We start from the raw sequence: 19,626 nt of genomic DNA on the forward strand, positions 1-19,626 counted from the left end.
CCAATTGCATTAGCCTATTTACCAATCCAGCTAAGACAGTTAAATTACAAGTGATTAGCATACATCTGTATTAAAAGGTTGTTTCAGGGGGAGGAAAATATCTCTTTCTCTTTTCTTATTTATACATTGTGTTTTAAACAATAAATTGCAGGATTTTCATTAGGGCTAAAGTTGTACTGCAATTAGTTAACATTTACTTTACAATTGAATACTAATCCATTGTTCTTGTGTAATCAACTCCAACAAAATAAAATGGCACAAAATTACCCACTTATGCATACATTTTTTTATGTTTCTTTTTTCATCCTCATTTTTCATCTTTATCTGCTAAATATTAGAATATTTCTGTAGTTTCTCAAGCTATTTATGTAAAACTTGTAAATGTTCACTTGATTTCCCTGTCAAAAACATCAACCTTGGTCGTGGATACATTAATTTTCAGATACCATATTCCTCACTGCAATATACAATAAAGCTGCACTTTTCACATAGCATTACATATTAACATTTATTAGTTACACTGTCATCATCATCATCTTTTTTTAGAATCTTCAAAACATCTCTAAGTACAATGGATGGGTGTAGCCTAAAATTGTCTTTGTTTTTGTTGGACATTAACATTTTATCATTCATTTCATTTCTACTCTTTGACAAATTACTATTTCGTATTCCATAATTTATTTTAATCTGATCACTCTGTTAGGTCTCTTTAGCTCATACAATAATGCTCCACTTGCAGCATTATTTCCATACTATGAATTTTCTCTGCTTTTGTCTAATATTCATATGTCCTTACTCTTTGTCTACATTTTTGCAACTCTTTTCTTCTCTGCATACTTTGTACAATTTATTTTTCTCATCATTTTTGCAGGAGTTATAAGCACTTCTCTCCTCATCCACAGCCTCTTTCATGATATCATTTCTTTAACAGCCATATTCATATTTCATTCATTCATTCTTTTTAGATCTATGTTTGTTCCTTGACCACATTCATTCATTCATTCATTCAATTACTATAGCTGCCCACCTCAACCAAGTAACTCTGGACAGCTTACAATTCTAAAATTGTATGACTTATAGACTTATACTTAAACCATGCATTTGAAACAAAGAATTTTTTGTAAGCAGATATTTATCACATAGTCACATTTTAATTTATTCTTGGTTTCCAAATAGCCTGATTGTTTATTTTGTATTTTGTGTTTTCTTATCTTGTTCTTATTAAACTGTTCAAGTTGTCTAACAGAATTGTTTTCCCCCGGCTCTTATTTTTATATTGTTGCATAATTTTCTCCCAAATCTATCATGATTCTTCCATTATCAATATTCATTGGTATCCACCACAACCTAAGATTACATGAAATAATAGTTTCTAACATACATTTTATTCTTTTCATTCATAACTAAACCTATAGCATCACTTCCTTGCAATCTTTACTAACCTTCCTAGTTTCAGAGATGGGCCCCAGATATTGAACTTAACTATGTATCATGAGTTTAGTTATATCTGTTTCATATTTTTTTTCTGCAACTAATAGTACCAATCAGTTTGGGCATATTTTAAGTATACATTTGTTCACATTATTCTATGAAAGCTAAGATATCTCATCTAAAGGCTAGCTATAAACAACATATACTTGTCCACAGCAATTATTTTCAGTTTATTAATGTCACATATTTAATCAAGCAGGTTTAAATCAAATGATTAATGAAAAGAATTAAAAGGCAGATATATGTTCTCTTAAAGTGGTCAAATTTACAGATATATTAAAGCAAGTATATTTAAGGTATGAATATTAAATTCAACATCTTATTGCAGATTTTGTATGAATATGTCATAATTTTTCTAGTATGTAAGAAAGATAAAATAAACATGACATCGGGAAAATGATTTGAATGAAAACAGAGTTGCAATGGAATGTGGATGGTTTCTGCACCTGTCAAATGGAAGTCATCACCTGTTCCACTGTAGCAGTTGGCTTGGTCATCATCACACTCATCTACAGGAATGGTATCAGCAGTGGTTGGGACTGAAGTAGGGACTGAAACAAAAAACCCAGCTTAATTCAGCTAAGATAGACTCAAGGACAGGGCTTTTTCATATATTAGGATGCATACACATTACCTGGGAATAATGAGAATCACAGCCCCAGTACTAGTATAGGATTGGGGAAATTTTGAGGTGAAAATACTAAGAATTATTTCAAAGAATAATTCTTTTGAATAAATAAAAGAATAATAATTTAAAATTACTTTTAAAAAATTAATAACTAAAACCAAATTTTAGCTTGGACAACTCTTACCCTATTTATAGGAGGGCAAAGGATAGGAAATAGGATGAGGAAGGTGGATAATTTCTTTTGTGAAATTAAACCCTAACAAATGCTTTTGTTTCTCACAGTCTCATACATAGAAGAAAAAATAAAGTTTATTCCTACTCTATATGATTCTATCAACTATGTAATGTTATTTCAAGATCCATACTTGGTCAAAACTCCACCAGTAGCAGATGACGCAAATCAAATCCAAAGTCACTGTTACTGATCCTTATTGATATATTACCACTTTAAAACAAATTGTAATTAATACAAGTTATCTGGACAGATTTCAAAGTTACGTCAGTATCTACGGATTCAGACAATAAAAACAACGAGAAAACCTGGAGAGGAAGCTCATGTTATGTCTTTCCACATGAAGCCACATTTTCTGTTAGTTTAATGAGGATTTCATTTGTCTGAAATTTTGTTGGTTTGAGGTTTTTTTTGTGTTCCTCATCAAAATGATGTACTGCCAATTAAATGGATGTGGAAACCATTGCAGGAGCAGGATCTTCAAGGGAGAAACTGATTTGTACATGAATCAAATGAGTTATAAGAACAAGAATGATTATCTCCCTACATGAGCCTTTAGAAATCTAAAGCTAGATATGATGAACAATAGTGCTCATTTTTCTTAATGAAAGTCAGCAACTCATTGAGAATGGCTAATCTCAACGTTCTTCATTTTGATTAAATATATGAATCAAATCTACTCAGGTTTATGCAAGGGAAGGGGTTTTTTTTGAAGGGATATTAGCTCCATCTTTCAAAAGTCCCCATCTTCACATATATTTTAGAAAATTTTGGTCCCAAAATTTTCACTTCATTTTGTTTTGCAGGGAAAGTCTGCATATCTCTAATCCATGGATACAATAAAATGTATTAATTGTGTGGCTGACCAAAGGCTCTGTTTTTAAGAAAACTTTTAATTTAAATATATAGGAAGATACAATTAAAGAGACTAATCATATTGAAACGATGTCTCCATTTTTCATTTTGAAGGAGGAGGAGGACTTCACATATATTGCTGGACAATTTGTTGAATTTTGCTAGCATCAAACAAACATTCTAATGTGCTAGTTGAAGATAGAAGAAGCATGATAACAATCACACTAAATATTAAAAGCTAATAGAGGTTCCATAGACCAGTACCATAGGAAAGTAATCAATGAAACAGATTTATCAGGGATTGTGCAATTACCTTCAATTTCACAGCCTAGCAGTTCCAACCTTAGTCCCAATCCAGCATGGGTGGCTCTTTCTGGATAAACACGGATGAATCTGGTTGTCAAGGGGTCAAAAGTGCGAAGTTCAGGAGTATCATAGTTGGTGTTGCCTTCAAAAATCTGTAGAGTATACATACAAAATTGTGCTGCTTAACAATCACAAATTGGTTTATTTTTAGCTAGTTGGCAGGTTTTTTTTAATTTGCTTAACAACTGATCAGTAATCATAGTTCTGATTATTTTATGAAAGAGGCTCATTTCTTTGGACAATGAAAAAAAAAAAAGATAGTTGAAGACTCTCTAAGAAATTGCATGTCTTGTTTTCCAGAAATCTATCCATTAGGACTAGTAGGGAAGTCAAATGTTTTAACAGGATATCTTTAAATGAAGCTTATATTAGGAATTTACATGGATATCTTCAGGGAAAGATTTTTTCTAAATGTCAGTCACCATTCATGTAGTTACAATGGAAAATTTCAAGAGAAAAATTTTACCCTGATGCTTACAGTTATATTGCAAGTATGCAAATTAAACTTTAGAAACTATAGCTGCTGAAAGAGGACAGATGTCTATGTCTAAGAATGATAAATTATTGTAATTTGCTACAGATACAGTGTTTGTGAGATTTCTTGGAAAACAGTCAACTATAGAAATATTTGATTTGGACCTTATTAGTTTTCATTGTATTAATAACACAATCTCAACCAGAATTTAATTATTTTGAAGCCCAGACTTCTTAATATTAAGTGTAAACCTACACCTGGAAGCAGATCTAGTTAAAGCCAATCATGTGGTCAATTCTTAACTTTTCCTACAATAGAAGATAATGATGCATAATAAAGAATTTTTGAACTAGCCCAAAATATATTTTGTTCAAGCTGTCACTGAAAAGATCAGAATAAAATTACTACATTATTCAAGTGATTTTTGTGAAAATGCCATAACATGGAAATCAACCATATTCATCTTGATTCGTACTTCTGACCTCTTAATAGCTTTGCTTCAACTCAAGCTTGATTTCGTTTTCATGTTAGCTCTATGGAAACCACTGAGAAATGATTCCAAGGGAAAACTGCTTTGTGTCAGGGATATTGGCAGGAACACTTCAACTAAATGTAGACTGTTTTTGATAGTAGCCAAAGTATAGAGAATCTTCACCCAATATATATATATACTTTATATGCTAAATTAAGATTTATTTTATAATTCTGTTCTCTTTCTTGACTAGCTTCTTCATCATAGATAGTCTTTAACTTATGAGCAGACATTTTATGATGACTCAAAGTTATGACAGCCACAGAATGGGTGCTTTACAGCCCATAAAGTGCTCCCTTGCTGTCATAAATGTACATGCTGGCCCCTCCGGTGGTCACATGACTGGATATTGGGTGGATCAGTGTGATCATGAATGGCAGTGATTTTTGCATTTTATTTTGAGGCAAAAAACCCATTCACTTAACAACTATAGTGCTTGCTTAATATCTGCAGTGTTCACTTAATGACTCCTGCAAAAATGACTGGGAATTTAGTTCTGATCACATAAAGGCCTCAACTTATGATGATAAAGACTTCTGATCATTTAAGCCAAGACTTCCAGTAGAGTGTTAATTAAGTACATAAATTTTTCTTTGGAAGGAAAATCCTTCTTGCGAATCAAAATGATGTATAAATTGAAGAGGCCAGTTACTTGGGCTTCAAAAGAATGTCTCAGAAGTTGAAATTTAAAAATTTCATTTGCACAAATATTTAGATCAACCCTATTCATATATAGCATTGCATTCTTGGCTCTTGATTTATGGCCTGGATTTAGATTATTTGTTATCTAAAAATTCCTTAGTATTGATTTGGTGACCCATCTTTTCCTTATCTATTTCTCTTTCTTTAAATGTGAGGAATACATTCATTAATGATTGTATTCTTCATTAAGCCTATCTTGATTTCAAGGATGCAAAAATTCCCAAAATGTGTTTGAAGGTATGGTGTATTTATTTATCTCTTCAGCATTCTACGCCTGATGTTATATAAATCATATACTTTATAACCACATATGTATAGATGTTCTATTTACAAACTCTATGCATACAGGATATATGCTTTTGAATTAGGTAACATCATCCTAAGCATATTTATACAAAAATAAATCCAATTGTGATCAAGGATATGGATCTCCTGCTCAAATCTAAAAAGAGAAGCACTTGGTATATTGAGAGCATTTAGAAAATACATCTAATGGAAGAGAATTCAAAGGTTATAACTATTTATACATAAAAAGTGATCACCATGAGTTATTTTATAGTAAAATTTAAATTTCAAATATTGTAAAAGTCTCATGAGAAAAGTGTGCTGTAATGATGAAGATTTTAGACAAAGACTAGGGAGATATAAGTTTACCTCACCCTCAGAAGCTCACTGGATACAGGTAAATTAGACTAGATAGACCAGATTGGGAAATCAAAGTCATGCAAGCTAAAACTACTTTGGTTCCAAGATTACAGCAGCAGAATCTTGCAACTCTGAATGTGCTTTCCCACTGTCTCACTTTATCTTCATGAGAATTAGGGAGGATTTTGTCTGAGGTGCTTTTTCAGATTACAATTCTTGGCTGAGACTCAATTTTTTTTTATTTGGCCATTGTCTTGGTAGTGGCTCTTCTTCTAGTTCGACAAGGTAATTCTTTACATTGTATGACTATGAACCAGTCAGCCTACTCTATCGCAAGGTCAATACTGGTGAAGAAAACAAGTATGCTACTTAAGATCCTAACAAAAGGAATGATATGAATAAAAGTAAATACATACATAAATAAACAAACACATTCTATAAAAAGGAAGGATATTTATAGTGTATTGTTACATTTTTGTAACAATAATCCTTACATAATATAATATAATATAATAATATAATATAATGTAATATAATAATGACCACTTTTCTATAAAAGATTTCTGAGCAGTGTACTGACACATGGGCATAGAATTCATAGAAATTTAATGCTCCCTTAGGTACCCTTCAGATATCAGATGTGTGGGACTGAAATTCTTATAATTTCCACCCAGTTGATCCTAAATAAATATATTAAGTATCATAAAGACTGTAAAGATTAAGCACTATTTTTATTATAGGAGTAGAACAAACTTCACTGGGGTCTCTATTGATGAAATATTTACTTAGGAATTCAACATGCAGCTCAAAGATCTCTTTCCATTCACCATTTGGCCACAGACATTACAATGCAGAAGGTTGTCTCCAATTGTGGGAAATATAATTAAGCAGGAGAAAGGACAGAAGCAACAGAATAGGGTTTAATATTCTTTGAAGCATTCTGGATGAGCCTGTCTCCTTTTGAAATTTAACAGCACTTGCTTTTTGTGTGGTAGAAGCTACTCTAGAGAAAAGAAGCTCTGGAATGCATCAAGATCATAATTATACATAAATTATTGCTTTCACTGTAGTTCTCATTGTGTGCTTCTGGCTGAAATGACAGAAAGCAACTGTGTGTGCTCTTACTGCTATGTGTCTTTGTACCAGATCAGGAAACAAAGAATTCATACAGTTTCTTAGATGAGTATGATGTTTGATAGTTGGGTCCCAGTGTTCACTATCAGTTTTTCAGAAGACCTTTGAAAACATCTCCAACACACTCTATAAATCAGATAATACTTTAATAAGGTAATTACCAACTAATCTAGCTTTTAAATCATATTTATTTCTGCAACATCAAAAAGCTGAGAACAAGGAACAAAAATTAAGCTAAGAAACACTCTATCTACTGGTCAATATTGTAGGAAAGTAAAAAAAAATCAATCACAATGACAATTGCATATGTTCCCTCAATCCCACTCCTCAAAAAGCGGAAAACTTTGTTAGTGTTCCTGCTATTTTTAAGGTTCTGTTATATGCAGAGTTGCTATGAAGAAAAGCTTTCTAGATGCAAAGCTACCTTTCTTCCTATATTTAAAACTTCCTGCAAGACATGATAGTGAATTATATCATGTTGATGATTTTTCAATTACTGTAGACACCTCTCCCAATATCTGTAGTTATGTTATCATAGCTGAAAAGGATGAGGTACCACAGTATGGCTTCATCCTTCATTTCTTTCCAGAAAAGTTTTATGCTTTAAAATCCACTCCAATTCTCAGATCATTGTTCTGGCTCAGATTTCTTTTATTTGGCTATTATCTTGGTATTGGATCTCCCTCTTGTCCTCAAGATTATTCCTTCTGGAAGGATGGTTTTGAACCAGTTAGTCCAACCTAACCCACAGGTGGACAATTGTGAAATAAAATTAGAGAAAGGAGTTCTCTGTATGTTACCTTGAGTTTTGATAACAAAAGGAATATGGATAAAAAGAAATACATACATTCTCTAAAAAAGAAGGCTATTTATAATGTAAGGTCCCATTCTTGTAACTATGGAATCCATTCTTAATTATTGTTCAGATAATAAAAAATAACAATGAATAATGTTTGGTTATCTGATGATGGTTTTGAATGTATTGTACAAAAAAAGAGGTAAAACCATTAAATAAATATAGCAGTACAGCTGATTACTGCAGTAATATGAATAAGTAGAAATCTATCATATAACGCTTCAATCTAAGAATGTATTTAGTAAATTACATTTCATTTCAAGAAAGAGATTTGCTTTTAATTTATTCTTTTAATCAATGTAGTCAGCATTACATATAGCAAAGCTTAATTAATATTTTAAAAATTGCCTAAGTCCTGTTTTAAATTCTCCTAGCTTTCTAATATCTCAGGATTTTATTCAATTTCCCCACAGACTGAACAATTTTAAATATTCTGAATATTTACTAGGATTATGCATGTTATAGAACTTTAAAAAAAAACTACTGGTTTTGAAAGTTCACTTCTCTAAGAATTTAACACTCTGAATGGAAATGTCTGCCAGCATTCATTTTGCCAGGACTGCTAATTTTGACAGTAAGAACAAATGCTCTGAATTTAATACCAGAAGACTAAGTAGCCCAAGGTATGTCACAGCAAAAACATAATGCTATTATTTATTTTCTACTTTATTTAGAAGGCTATGTCAAGAAAATGTGCATTTCTAATAAAAAACAATGTGAGACTTCCGGTTCTGGAACGTGGCGACGCCGGTCATGCCTAGAGACTCATCTCCGCGCCGTCTGGAGTTTCCTTCGCCGGTAGACCTCCTAGGGGGTCGAAAGTCGCCCTGGAGGGGTGATCACTGAGGAGGAGGCTTGCTGGTAGATAGGGGAGGGTGGCAGCTTCCCCCGTGTTTCCAGCTATCTCCTTAGGGCTGATGGAGTAAAGATCGGCCTGCAAGATGGCGACCACCCTGCTGCACCAGCCGAAAGTCACACTGACAGCTAAGCGTAACAGACCCACTACGGATGATTCGGGTGAGACCCCTTTTGTTCCTCTCTTCACCCTATGTTGTCTTTGCCTGCAAAAGCTTCGGTAGAATTATTTCCCCATCTGAAAAAAGCGGCTTTTGTATGTGTGGGAACAAAGGCATTTTATAAAAGGACAGATTAAAACTTTTTAAAAGACTATATTTTATCTCTATTCATGCTGAGGTACAGAAAAAACTATTTTTTGTTTTTCTTTTCTTTTTGGAGCGGTATTATATTGGTAGAGTATTTCTTTTTCCATTCTTCCTTTAAAAAATAGAAAAAAGAGAAAAAATGGCGTTTGAAGAAGTCTTTTTAGCTTACTGAGGACATCTACTGGTCAAAAGTTAATATTGGAATTGTTGACTATTTGGAGATGAGATGGTTTTGGCCTTCAAACTATTTATCAAGAGAAAAGATAATTTGAGCCAGCTGAGTGATCTGTGGGAGTGGACAATGTTCAATTGTAGCCTTTACTAAAAAAGAAAAAAAAAGAAAAAAGAAAAAAGGATTTTTCTTCAACTATTGCTAAAATGGAGAAGTCTCAGTCACATTTAAACTGTAGACTTATACTGGAAAAGATCTATGAGGCTAAAGAAGAAATATGTACTACCATAAAAGAGCCAGAATGTCTACTTTAAACCTTAAAACTGACTCTCAGATTATACTTGACTACTCTACAAAACAGATTATACAAGAAGAGGACTTAACTGAGAATAAAGAGAATTTTACCTTGCCCTATAAGCAAGACCAGGGAAAGCAAAGACTGAGTTTTGAACTGAGTTTTGAACTGAAGCAATGAGGCTTTATTGACAAGAGAAACAGAAGGCCAATGCAGAGACCAAGGTGGTTTCCATGGAATCAAATGACACTACAAGCAACAAAAAGAGATTCATCACCTGGAAGGGAAGCTTTGCTATGGAAACCTGTCTGGCATAAGAGGAAAGCTAGAATAAGATTGAAAAATGAAATTTAAAATTTCATATATTGGATTAAAGGCAACCTAGAACTATGGACTGATGTAAGGATTAAGATTATGAGTTTGAAGTAAAGAGATGTTTTAGATTTGGATTAAATTAATAATTCATTGAATGTTAATTAAATAAGATGACTTGTTTGTTTTATAACATGGATGTTTAGCTATGACAACTAACTGGATGAAATTTGAATTCTGCTCAATGGATTGAAATGATTTAAGGTCTGATATTATTCTGTCAGCTTAAAGAGGTTGATTAATTGATGGATTAGACATGTATAGAATAGATAGATAGATAGATACATTTAGATATGTCGAGGATAGATCAATATTTTTGTTTAAAAATGAGATATTTTTTATATAATGGATTAAAGGTAATCTAGAATATTAAGAATGTTTTTTTTAGAATGACAGGTTCATTTGTATGAAAATTATTATGTAATGGAATGAAGAAAATTGATGAGATGTTTTAGATTTGAATTGAATTATTAATTAATTGAAATTTAATAAGATGATGTGATTCTTTGATGATATGGATGTTATCAGTTATGATAATTAACTGGATGAGATTTGAATTCTGTTTAATGGATTGAAATGATTTAAGGTCTGATATTATCTTGTTAGCTTAGAGAGATTGATTAATTGATGAATTAGATAGGTATAAGATAGATTAATATTTTACTTTAAATAGGGGAGATTAGTGGAAGAAGAAATAAATAAGATTTTGATAAAATTAAAAAAGTAGATCATACTTGGAAGGGATATCTGAATTGAAAATGTCTTTATTTAAAGTTAATTTGATTACGGTATTGTAAATTTATAAAGCTTAAAAACAGGTTCAGATTGAATAAATTTAAGCTAGAATTGGATATTTTAAATATACTATGCTATCTGAGGGAAAAAGAGAGGGAATATTTGATATATTGATTGTACTATGTATATATGTTTTGTTCTAGGATCTTTGATTATCCCAGCACCACTCTGTGTCCTGAATACTTTGTTTTAAGAAATTAAAAAACCAATAAAATTTGTTTAAAACAACAACAACAATGTGAGATCCCATTGCTGGAGCTATTTATTTTTTTACACTTTATGATGAGCCCTTTATTTTCAGATTCAAGGCCATTTGAAAATAGATAATGATGGTGATGGTGATGATGATGATGATGATGATGATGATAATGTTGGAAGGGACTTGGAGGTCATCAAGTCCAACCCCCTGCTTAGGCACGTAAGATCTGTGGTTGCCTTTCTTCCTATATAAGTTAAGAAGTGGATACAATTTTGGGACAGGCTGAAGTTCTAGCAAACTGCTTTATATTGTGCCTAATACTAGTGATATAGTCTAGCTTCATATGAGAACAAAGAGATTAAACATGGGATATTTTGCATGCACCGATAGAACAGACAGTCCTGAATTTACAACAATTGGGAGCAGAATTGTTGTTAAGCAATGCGGCCATTGAGTTATCACATGATCAATTTTACAATCATTTTTACCATGGTTGTTAAGTGAATCATACTGTCATTAAGTGAATCTGGATTCCCTAATTAACTTGCTTATCGGAATTCAACTAGAAAGATAGCAAAGACAGTCATATAACCACACAATGCTGCAACTGTAAATGAGAGCAGGTTGCCAAGTGCTTGAATTGTAATCACATGGTTGCAGGAATGGTGAGATGGCCATAATTTCAAGGACAGTCATAAACCACTTTTTCCAAGGCCATTGTAAATTCAAATGCCATTAAATAAACAGCTGTACTTTCAACTGTAGTCCACTAGAGAGCTATACATTTCACATTGACAAAGGGTATGATAGTTAATCAGGATCAGAGAGTTAATACTTGGACAGGAGACCACCAAATGGCTTAGTGCTACAGAGTACACTACGAAATATAAAAAGAACAACAAAACTCTTCAAGGTGGCAGTGGCTAACTATATCTACAATAGGACTAAGAACATATTTAAACACATCCTTGTAGATGCCAAAAATTAAGCTTGATTCAATAGAGGCTTTATCTTTGTGTAGTTAAGATAAAAGCATTTGAATTAACCATTCTTCTGATTAGCTTAAATGAAGGGCAACAGCGAGGTCACTGTTAGTTCATGGATAGAAGCTTCATTAGACTTTTCATTTAAACATTATTTTCTACATTAGCTGCAGCAGTTCTGTAGCATTTTAGACAGGGGCCTAGAGTTCCACTGGCTATTTTTATTTGGACATACCAAAAATCCGCCTTCAGCATGCAGATCATATATCCTGGTGGTAAATAGTTCCTACTGTGCTCTTCACCATGCATGATTAAAAATTTACCTTGGCTTTCTTTTTACTGGCATCCATAATCCATTTCCAGTCTGAACCATTGTAGCTATATTCAATTTTAAATTTTCTCATGAAGACCTTGTTTTCTCTGTGTTTACCTCCCTGGACTATTATGCCCCGAACTATCTTTTCTTCACCAAGGTCTATTTGAAGCCATTCTTTTGTGTATGTATGACCATCTGGGGGTGGCAATGCCCATCCTATACGGCTTGTTATAAGACGGACGTTTTCTGGCACCCAATTCCGATCCAATTCATTTGATGCTGTAATCTGAGAGTCAGCGATGAGTCCAGATACCATACCTAGCATGCCAGAGCAAGGATAATCTAAAACAAAGAAAAAAAAAGTACATGTGTGATTTGTATATACATCCCTACAATATCCATATGCCATTTTTATCATTCTTTTTATCAGCTTTGCTACCATCATCTGCAGAGAATTATATTATTGAGTGAATTAAAATAGAATAGCCAAAAAGACACTTTCGAGAATCTTGTGTAACAGACTCATAGATTGAATCATTAGGCTTCGCCAACTGTTTTCTTGACTGATGTGACTCAGCTAAAGCATTCTTCTTTACATTTTAATCACTCTCATTCAATTTTATTGAAAAAAGGGGGGAATGAGATCCCAAAATCCTAAATTCCAAACTCAGAAGCACTTCATTCAAAAAGGAACATATTCTTTTCAGTTTATTTTTTGTCTTATTTGCGTAGAAACTCAGAACAGGAAGATACAAGCAGCTTATCTAGACCATAACAAAATCTACTCACTTGATAAGGAACCCTAAAAACAGACCCTACATATAAACTATAGCTAGATTTACGAGATGTGGTTAGGAAAGTACATAGAAGCTTGTTGCAAGAAACCTGTTGCTGGAACAAAGGAAGGCAGAGTGATATTAGGCTTGGGTTGGGGGTGGGGGGAGCATCTAGATAAAAGTCTGGAGATAATTATTTGCAAGCTAAAAACTAGCTTATGCTAAGAAAAACCTGATAAACACACATAGTTGCATGTGCAATCTAGAAAATGAGGAATAAATTTATAACCAATGATTGAACTTCTGCTTTTGATCTCTTTCAGCTGAGGATATAAAAGTAGAATGCAGGCCTTACTCAGTGTTCCTCTTTCTCGTTTGCTTTTGCTGTTGCTAAATTCAGCAGAGGAAGCCCTCTTGCTTCTGATCAAACGTAAAGTGACAAATTTCCCCTTTCCTCGACTCTGTATGATTGATTGGCCTTCACTCCTGGGTAAACGAACCAGAGATTGGCGTTTGGCCATCAGGAAGGTACAGATCATAAGCCAAGAGGGCTACTGAGTAATGGAAAAGTGTGTTGAAGGAACAATAGTACTGATAAAGCCAACTGCAATAAAATCTTTGGCTAGTTTACAATAATGAGGTTGATTCAAAAGTACCACCAGGACAAATTCTAGAGTAATTCTAAAGTACTATGAAAACTCCCAAAAAATAGATAGGAGGAAGGAAAGGAAAACCCTTCCACATCAGAAATTTCTTTAATTGGTAGAATATTTTCAGGAAATTGAAAGTTAGAATTTCTTAGTATTAATGAAGATATTTGAGGTGGGATTTTTTTTCTTTCTTGAGTTTTTTTTGCAGCAATGCAAACTTTTTGTTAAACTGTTAAAGTTTTGTTTACATTGTTTGATAAAAATAGATTATGTCATCTGTACCATATTCCTCCATCCATCCATTTACCTCTTCCTGTTATTTTCCTTCCTAATCAATACTGTTTTTTTGGGAAGGACAGAAACACTGGAAATATGTTTGCAACATTTTTAAAATATGCAATTAATCTGATTAATGAAATAGCTTAGATTAATGGATTTTATTTTAGTTAGAAAGATAAAATTAACCTCCTAGTAATTTTTTCTTTTAATTAATCTGTATGCTTGTTCCTTGCTTCTAAAACACCCTCTTTATCTGAATAATGCAATGTGAACACACATATCATTATAACAGATGATGTGACAAGTAAAAAGCTTACATCCTTGCCTTCACTCAGACATAAGGGAATACCATCCATATGCAAGAAGATCTTCCTTATTTCTTGTTGTCCATATTTCTTTCCAATGGGAAGATCTTGCAAGAAGAAGGACTCTAGATCAGACATGTCCAACACAAGGCCCAGGGGCTGGATGTGGCCTGTGATGTGGTTTCATGTGGCCTGCGAAGCCATCCTGGAAACAGTGAGGGAACGGCCCCTGCTGCCTTGGCCCTGGCCAGCCGGGAGCCAATGTACAATTTTGTGGTGGCCATCTATGCTGAAACGCATTCAGTCTTAGTTCCACAAGACCATCTGGAAACAGCGAGGAACCAGCCCCTGCTGTGTCGGCCCCGCCCCCTGGGTGCATGCTGGGGAGGTTTCACCCTTTGTGAGGAATGAAGAAATGCACTATCGCTTGGAAGTGGCCAGAAAATGGTCCTTGCCTACTTCACATATCCCGCTTGATGAGCTCCGGGGGAAGGGTTTCAGCAGGCTCTTCCAGTGGACTATGCTTTGGCACTTGCCCTGGTCCCACCCCCTTCTTCCAGAGATCCTCAGATCTGTCCTACTCCTGCCCAGGCCCCCACAGGCACCCTTGACACGAATGATGTAGAGCTGGCCACACCCACCCAGTAGGTCACACCTACTCTAGCCACACCCACCCACTAGGCCGTGCCCACTCTGGCCACACCTATCTGCCCCCCCCGAGGACAACCGCAATACTGATGTGGCCCTCAGTGAAATTGAGTTTGACACTCCTGCTCTAGATGATTGATAGACCAGCACAAATATTTTAATCATTTTTATTAACCTTCTGTATGCATTATCTCCAAAGGCTTGGACTGTTTGAATTGGGAAGAAATTGTAACTAAATTACATATTTAGTTTTTACATATTCTTTTGTAAGATAGGATAAGTGTTGATTTCTGTCTAATGGATAAATATTGAGATGCTGGAGTGGTCTCTGCATTGTTTGTGTGTGTGGTTATTATTTACATGGTTTCATTTCCTAATTCACAAAGCTAGTATTTGGTTTCACAGACCTTCATGTATTGCAAGTACTTTCCATATCTAATCTGCACAAATTCAAAAAAACCCTAGATGGCAACAAAATTAACTTTTTTGAGTAGCTGTTTACTCCATCTAGTGGCTGCTCAGTTTTTGCAGCTTCTATCTGCTCATAGAGAACTACTGATTTGGTCATATAAAATAGAAAATCACGATAACAATTTGCTGTCTTTTTAAGACAACCAGGGATTACTTGTAAGCCTGGAAATACGTAATATCACTCTGTAAAAAAAAAATAAAGTAAATTCTTCATAGTTCTTACCGGTAATTTTACAGCCATAAATTTCCAATCTCAGTGATATCCCAGTTTCCCAGTTTACAGGCTTGATTCGAACAAAACGTGTCAGAACTGGCTTGGGAAGAGATCTATAAGCAACGTCAGTTGGGTTGGTATTCCCCATGAATAGCTATAGAAAGAGAAAACATTTAAGATATCCCTGAAAAATATTTGAACCATGTTTGTTTACCCACATAAATATTTGAGTCATATTGCAAAAATAGAAATTATTTTTATTGATGATAACAATGATTGTAATAATTATAAATTCAAAAATGATCACATTCCCACTGAAGAAAAGGATAATCCAGAGTAAATATAGGATATTGAATTCTTGCAGTTCCATATGGTAACTTATAATTGACAATGTTTACCTAGATAAAATTAAACAATATTGAATTATAGAATAAAACACAGGGGGATTAAGATTTCTACTGCTAAGGACACCAACTTTGACTCATTGAAGGTCAGGATATCTTCAATGGTGGGATTAAAATATGTGAACAACTGGTTCTCTGTGTGGATGCTGCTTCTGGAAGTCTATTCTGGGCCTGGGCAACCAAAAATTAGCTATGCGTTCTGCTGAAGTGGTGCGAACCGGCTGAATCCCACCATTGGATATCTTGTTTCCTCATGAATAATTCCAATATATAGTTTTCTTTTGATACTTCCAATATTTAGTATAATCTAGGTATTCTATTTATCTGTGTTTCACTACTTCTTAATATTATTTTTTAGACAATCAAGAAAGGCATTCAAAGACGGATAACATATATTCTGCTCTGTTAAAAAAGGTGCATTATAATTAGGGGTGCATATTTAGACTGAAAAAATTCAGAAGATTATCAGACGGAAGCAAAGATATATTTTAATGTTTTAATGTTTAGTTTTATAATTTTAATATGATTTAATTTTTGGTTTAGCTTTTGATTGGGAGTTGCCCAGAGTTGGTTAAAAGATGGATGGCTATATAAATGTTTTAAACAAACAAGCAAGCAAACACATTTAGAAAATCTTTTGCTGTTGTCTGGCTTTTACAGCCCAGACATGAATACGCCTATAAGTAAGTCAAATTCTTCATTGACTAAGTTCAAGGAAGGTGACTAATTTCCTTTTTCATTAGACAATGCAAGTCTCAATTTCCTGATGTTAGACATTTTTCCATTTTTAGGCAGTAATTTCTTAAATCTTTCCCCAACTTTCCTGCTTTGTATTTTCTTAGAGCAAAATAGTAGTAAAGGAAGTTGACCATGTCATTTAAACCTGTCCATATAAGTAGCTAAAATGCAATTAGTTGTAGTATTGATTTTAGCTGCTGTTTATCCATTATAAATGGGTTTTAATTGTTCAATTGTTTCTACTTTCTTGGGACTGGACAGCTAGAAATATTTCTGTCTCCATTTTGGGGCAACTAAAACATTATTGTCTCACTTCCCCTTGTAATAGTCTTACTAAAAATTGCTCTTTCTGTTGTTTTTTTTAAATGGGAAGGAAGTAGTAATGGAAGATCAGCAGGAATTTCTTGCAAACATTAACTCTATTTAGTATCAACCATCTGTTTAACTTATTAATATTAATTGCACAGGAAAGTTAGGCCAAGGCCTGTGGTAAAGTTTGGCTGTCTTTCAGACAAACAGGATGAAACAGCCAAGTGGTTATCTGTTATTCATGATAAAGGAAGTGCAGCAGAGGTACAAAGGTTGGATTGTATAAGACTTTTAAGGTATTTCCAAAATAAATAAGACATATCTGGGGAAATGTACAAAGCTTTGACTGACCATTTTTGCTAAATATTATGGAACCTATATCAAACTGAGGAAAAGATATCCATCTGATGTACCATTTTAATGCAGCATTTCTTTTTTCCCAATTTTTAAAAGATTGCTACTTGTTGATAAAATAGAAGCAGTGCACAACTGAGGCACTTCTAATATAATTACATGACACTAATTTGGTGAAAACAAGGATTTTGAATTGATGCTATTCTGTAGACTTCTTTAATATTTTCATACTAAGGCAGTGGTTCTCAACGTTTGTGTGATGGCGACCCCCGTCACACAAAGTTCTGCGCATGCGTGGCGCGCCCCGCATGCGTGGCGGCGCCCCCATGCATGGCGGTGCCCCATGCGCGGCGGCGCCACCATGCGCAGCGGCGCCACCATGCACAGTGCGCATACGCGGCGGCACCCTCTGAGGGGAGAAAATGGCGGATCGCCTTCTTTGGCGACCCCCGAAAAATGGTCGATCGACCCCAAATGGGGTTGCGACCCATAGGTTGAGAACCGCTGTATTAAGGAGTCACAATTAACTGGGAAATACATGACTCTTTTATTTATGCTTCAGACTTTTATTGGGTATGATATATATTATTGCATGGATTTTTTAACCGTCTGCAGTCTAACAGAAGTAAGAAACAAAATCTGGGAATCTGAAAAAAAATCTAAAATCTAAAGAAAAATTAGACATAATCCAGACAAGACGAAGGATGTTTAGTTTGGGAAAGCAGTTAAATATCAACAATTATAATTAATGGGTTTAAAAGTGTTTCATTTTGATGATTTAATCTTCTTGTTTTCCATGCTGCAGCAATGAAGCATTTTATTATAGAATGTCATTTTTACACCTATAAATTATTAAGGAGTGATATAACAAGAAAAAAAAACATAAATGATTGGAGAAAGACTATAAGGATTATTTCAGTGTGTTAGAATTTGTCTGTTGAGGCTATTTTATTTTCTCACTGTTTTTAACTGACTAGTAAAATGACGAATAGGGTAAGTATAATTGATCCTCCAAGTACCTAGCATTTTGTTTAAAGCACTGATAACTGTGGGCAGCATGGTGATTCAAGGGTGGCATGGTGGCTCAGTGATTAAGACGCTGGGCTTGTCAGCAGGCAGACTAGGTTCAAGACCTGAATGCCTTGTGAAGGGGTGACACCCTGTCCTCGTCCCAGCTTTTGACCACCCAGCAGTTTGAAAGCACCCAAATGCGAGTAAATAAATAACACTTTGGTGGGAACTGTGATGCCATGCCACATGACCACGAAAATGTCTTTGGACAGCACTGGCTCAATGGCTTTGAAACGGAGTTGAACACTGCCCCCTATAGTTTGCAGTGACCAGTGAAGTAAAATCTACAGGGATTCCTTTTACTGATAACTGTAATTAAATACAGAATTTTATAAATTTGTAAATAGTCAAGAACATCATACAGATGAAAAACATTACCAAAGGTTTATTGTTTCCATCTTTAATGGATATCCAATCTTCTCCATTGGAACTAATATCTACTCGATATATTTTCAGAAAATACATTTTTTTAGTTTCTTTTGAGATTGCTCCTTGAGTCCCAATGGCAGATACAAAGCGGAGAACGCCTATGTCTACCTGTGGGAAGGAAAGAGGAGAGATAGGGAGAGAAGGGAAAAATTTACATGTAATCTATATTCTAACGTGTCATATGCTGAACAAATAACACTTTGCTTCTTTAGAATGTGATAAGACAATCCTGCTTTTGTTAGTGGTACTCCTGCCGATTCAGCTATGACATCCGCTTCAAGGTCTTGCTCTGATAGTACTCTTATAGCATAATATCGTCTATATACATCTTCCAACAATAAAAATATATCTGTTCAATATATAAATGCAAGCAATTGTTCATCTGTACCACACACTCAATGGGAAGAATGGTAGACAATGTGTATATGGTCTGAACAACTGGAAATGTCCAATATTGGACCAACACTTCAGCAGGCTGATAAGATATTGTTGCTAAGATAAAATCAGAAATTTCCAACTTTGTATTCATGAGAATTTAATTTGCTTACATGCATAGGCTTTTTTGAATCTTGACTGCTGGGTATACATTATTCACACATATCTATATCTATTTATCTCTATCTCTGTCATCTGTCTATTGCCTATTTCAATATGTTGTTGTTGCAACTGAAAGATTTCAAAACATATATATTTCTCTAATTTACAATCTGCATGGATTAAATTAGGAGGAAAAAACCAAATGAAAATATCTCACTCCCCCAAAGAAC

The 19,626-nt window shown here is 34.2% G+C and overlaps 1 protein-coding gene across 1 annotated transcript in view; it reads right to left on the bottom strand.

Moving 5' to 3' along the window:
• NRP1 (neuropilin 1) overlaps positions 1-19,626 on the bottom strand; it is a 159,753-nt gene that overhangs the window by 25,081 nt on the left and 115,046 nt on the right. The window contains 5 exon segments of the mRNA XM_039347060.1: positions 1,938-2,042; positions 3,520-3,664; positions 12,219-12,553; positions 15,564-15,708; positions 18,809-18,967. Of these exon segments, the coding sequence (XP_039202994.1) occupies positions 1,938-2,042; positions 3,520-3,664; positions 12,219-12,553; positions 15,564-15,708; positions 18,809-18,967 (889 nt within the window).

This window comes from Crotalus tigris, unplaced genomic scaffold, assembly GCF_016545835.1.
Source record: "Crotalus tigris isolate CLP2741 ecotype Arizona unplaced genomic scaffold, ASM1654583v1 scf7180000018049.691279, whole genome shotgun sequence".
Lineage (NCBI taxonomy): Eukaryota > Metazoa > Chordata > Lepidosauria > Squamata > Viperidae > Crotalus > Crotalus tigris.